The sequence below is a fragment of the Saccostrea cucullata genome, unplaced genomic scaffold, assembly GCF_032062105.1.
Source record: "Saccostrea cucullata isolate Sc308-1 unplaced genomic scaffold, CSIRO_AGI_Scuc_v1 ctg3837, whole genome shotgun sequence".
In the NCBI taxonomy this organism is placed as follows: domain Eukaryota; kingdom Metazoa; phylum Mollusca; class Bivalvia; order Ostreida; family Ostreidae; genus Saccostrea; species Saccostrea cuccullata.
In genome coordinates this window covers 15,797-19,832 of record NW_026932257.1, presented here as the reverse complement: position 1 = coordinate 19,832, position 4,036 = coordinate 15,797, and the positions used below count along the sequence as shown (strand labels likewise).

The 4,036-nt window shown below is 36.7% G+C and overlaps 1 protein-coding gene across 1 annotated transcript; it reads left to right on the top strand.

Moving 5' to 3' along the window:
• The first annotated feature begins 2,286 nt into the window (after positions 1-2,286).
• Positions 2,287-3,206, top strand: LOC134234736 (putative nuclease HARBI1). Its single transcript, XM_062716788.1, has one exon. The coding sequence runs from the start codon at positions 2,356-2,358 to the stop codon at positions 3,061-3,063; it is 708 nt and encodes a 235-aa protein (XP_062572772.1). The 5' UTR covers positions 2,287-2,355; the 3' UTR covers positions 3,064-3,206.
• The last annotated feature ends 830 nt before the right edge of the window (positions 3,207-4,036 follow it).

Below are 4,036 nucleotides of genomic sequence, written 5' to 3'. Positions count from 1 at the left end.
ATTGATTGATTGTATACTGTTTAACGTCCCCCTCCAGAATATTTCACTGATATGGAGACGTCACCATTTCCGGTGAAGGGATGCAAATTTAGGCCTATGCTCGGCACTTGTGGCCTTTGAGCAGGGAGGGATCTTTATCGTGCCACACCTGCTGTGACACGGGGCCTCGGTTTATACGGTCTCATCCGAAGGACCGCCCCATTTAGTCGCCTTTTACGACAAGCAAGGGGGTACTGAGGACCTATTCTAACACGGATCCCCACGGGAGACTACAATATTGAATACTTCAGAATACTTCAGAAGTCATGCAAGTGTAGCTATGATCATGGCTGATTTCTTTCTGACTTGCAGTATGTAAATCCCCACGAGCTGTTGTCGAAGTATTTGACATTTATTTGCTTGAAGTAGAAAATGCTTACAGAATTTTTTTTTTTTAAATCTAAAAAAACAAATCCCAAACTTATGAATTATTGAACGAAAATGCTAAGAACCGACTTGATGAAGAAAAGATGCTTGTTCAGCATTTGGTTAGATTTGTCAACACCTCCCATGTTACTGTTGTAATGCTGAGCACTAGCTACTTCTTCCTATAGGGTGCGTTCAGAGTAATTCCAATGGTACCATCACCTTTTTGCCAATGGTAACAATTTGTACCATTGGTACCATTGGACCCCTATGTACTCTGAACGATTTTTGGGTAGAGTTGATAGGAAACTCACCAATGTTAACAATGGCACCATTGGTGTACCATTTGTGACATTGGTGTATACCATTGTTAACATTGACAGATTTCTTAAAAGAAAATGTCGAACCAAGATTATTATTCTTGCTTCATGAATCATTTTGCAGCAAGAGAATGTTTTCAGAAATACTTTTTAGTACAGTTAAGTACTTCTCCACAACAGAATTTTTTCGAACTTGTATTCCGAATTGTCAAATGTAAAATAATTAAATCAATGAAATTTTTATTTTACATTAGACTTGAAATTTATTAAAATAAAGATTCTGAAACTTTCAGTCAAGAAAAACCACATTTAAAAAAGACGTTTCACACCTATATACACAGAGTTTATGTATATAGGTGTGGTAAAAACATTACAATGATTTGTTACTTTTTCAACTTTTTTCCCCCAGGGAAAATTTTCATAGAATAATCTTGTTATTAATTTTATAGATAGAAAACGATTTATAGAGTAAAAATGAACTCAATTATGCATAAAATTTATTTGAATTTACCAAATACCGCCCGGTAAACTTAGAGATCTCTCGGGTTCTCTGTTTAGTGGGACAGACTCGATCAGTACCCGCCATTTTGTTTGACGTCATTAAAAAAGTTACCATCGCTAACAGAGCTCTAGTTCGTCTGCAGAAAAATCTACCTATGGTAAATTTTTTCGGCAAACATTGGTACCATTGGCATACCAATGGTAAGAAATTCTACCAGTGGTAACTTTTGTCAGCCAACGGTAGTACTCTGAACGCACCCATTGGTTGCGTTCACAGTTCTACCAATGGTAAAAATCAATGGTTGCTATTGGTACCATTTTTTGACAATGGTGCTATTGGTAGCCTTAGAACTGTGAACAGAATTTTGTTAGCCATTGGTTAGGAAATTAACATTGGTAACCAATGGTGACCAGTGGATGCCAATGGCAACCATTAGTATCAATGGTTGATATTGGTACCATTTTTTGACATTGGTGCTACTGGCAGCCATAGAACTGTGAACAGAATTTTGTTAGCCATTGGTCAGGAAATCAACATTAGTTACCAATGGTTACCAGTGGCTGCCAATGGCAACCATTAGATACTTGTGTAAACCAGCATGGCTACAAATCAGTTGATTCTTTCTTTGCTTATGCAAAAGCATAATAATACACAGACATTTTTAATGTATAACCAAATGTCCGGAAATGATTTCCTTTATGCAAGATCTATTAAGCGTCAGTATGTACCACGGGTTCATCGATTTTTTGAAATGACTGTCCCATTGTATTCTATGGATGACTTTAAGTCACATTTTCGCTTGTCCAGAGGAACATATCAAACAACATCTTTGCGGTTAGGAGTCCTATCTGAATACAATCCAACTACTGGACCAACCCCTGATGTGGAAAAAGACCTACTTATGTTTTTGTGGTTTATAGGCAAGTTAATGAATTTAATTTTAAAAATCTTGGATTGTATGTTTCAGAGTAATTAAATATTGACATGAGATACTTAAATGAATACATAATTATTCAATTTATTGTAGGTAACCTCGAGAGCATGTGATCAATGTCAGATAGATTTGACGTTTCTAAAAGCAGTTTTCATAAAAGCATCAAACGAACTGGATCTGCTCTGTGTAAAATTATGCCCGACATAATAAAATGGCCAAGCAATGCAATCCAAGTTAATAAAACATGCAGGTTATTTGCTGAGCGCTCACAGTTTCAAAACATACTGGGAGCAATTGATGGGAGTCACATCCATATAACTGCTCCTAAACATCTTCACCAGGCATATTTCAACCGAAAAGGGTTTTATTCTATTGTTCTCTTGGCATCCTGTGATGCCACTCTAGCATTTAATTATGTCTGGACAGGTAATCCAGGGAGCACACATGATTCTACCGTGCTGCGACAATCTGATTTGTTTGCCCAAAGTAATGAGAGAATACCACCTGGATTTTGCCTTTTAGGTGATTCAGGTTTTCCTTTATTAGGATGGCTGGTGACTCCTTTTAGAGACCATGGAAATTTGACTAGACAGCAAAAGCTATTCAACAAAACGCACAGCAGATGTCGAGAAGTTATTGAAAGGGCTTTTGGTATGCTGAAAAACAGATTCCGGAGGCTTTACAGGTTTGAGATGTTAGATTTGACACTTCTTGTGAATAATGTGCTTGCAGCTTGTGTTCTCCACAATATATGCATCTCTGAAGATGATGGTGATCTACCAATTGAGCCGCAGCAACCAAATGCAGCAGAGAACTTTGATGACACATTTGCTAGAGATGGACATGAACTTCAAGGAGTACAATTGAGACAACAACTTATGCAACAGCTACTAAACATCTAATAAATGAATTCAAAGAACACAGTAGTATTTTTTTTTCTTTTGTTTTGTATTTAAGAAAAATCATAATCGATTCCTTTCGTTGATAAAATAAACAACAAATAAACAAGATAACAATAACAAAAAAAAAAGAAAAAATGCACCACATAGAATTTGTGTAAAAAAAAGTATCTAGAAGGAATTTCTTCTCAAATTCTTCCTCAATTTTTACAACTTTTCAATCAGTTTCTCCATTAGTTTGTTTGTTTTTTCCTGCATGTTTTGGAACGCATTGAGAAATTTCTCATCCCTGTCTTTTAGGTACTCAACTAACTCATTGCCTTTTTTCTTTTGAGCTTTTTTCTCATTTTCACCGCTGCTGCAGCTGTCTGAACTGGTGTCCTCTCCTCCTAAGACTATGGTAGAACTGGTCTCTTCAGTTCCTAATGAGCTCTTCACAATTGGTGGGTTAAAAGCTGGGTCATCATGTAATATGTCATGCATTTCCATTTCAAGTAGGAATGGCTTTGGCCTGCCGTTTCCTGTTTTTTTCTTTTCCGTTAAATATTTTCGGTAAGCTCTTCTCATAGAGTAGAACTTTTCTCTACACTGATCTGGCGAGGGACTCTTCTTTCCTCCTCCACTCATCGATTCCGCCACCTTTTTCCATGCATTTTTCGAAAAAGATTCCTGTTTTTTCTTTTTATCTTTGAGTGTAGCTAGCAGCTTTTTTGTCGTTGACAATTTCCATTCAAATCTTGATTTGCATTCTCCCTCTGAGTCACTTTCAACATTGTCAGCTCCTGTTTCACAGTAGTTTTCTAATTCACCATCATTATCTTCTTGAACCGCTGTCACGTCCATGTTATTGTTCTGATCTTCATCTTTACTTTTGTGTTCTTTAAATTTCCTTAAAACCACTTCAGGGATGTGGACATTTCCGTTGATAAAAGTAAAATATATAGGGTCATCTGGGACTTCATCTAATGGTATAAGA

Coding starts and splice junctions, on each gene's coding strand:
- LOC134234736 (XM_062716788.1), top strand. CDS start 2,356: ATGCCCGACATAATAAAATGGCCAAGCAATGCAATCCAAGTTAATAAA.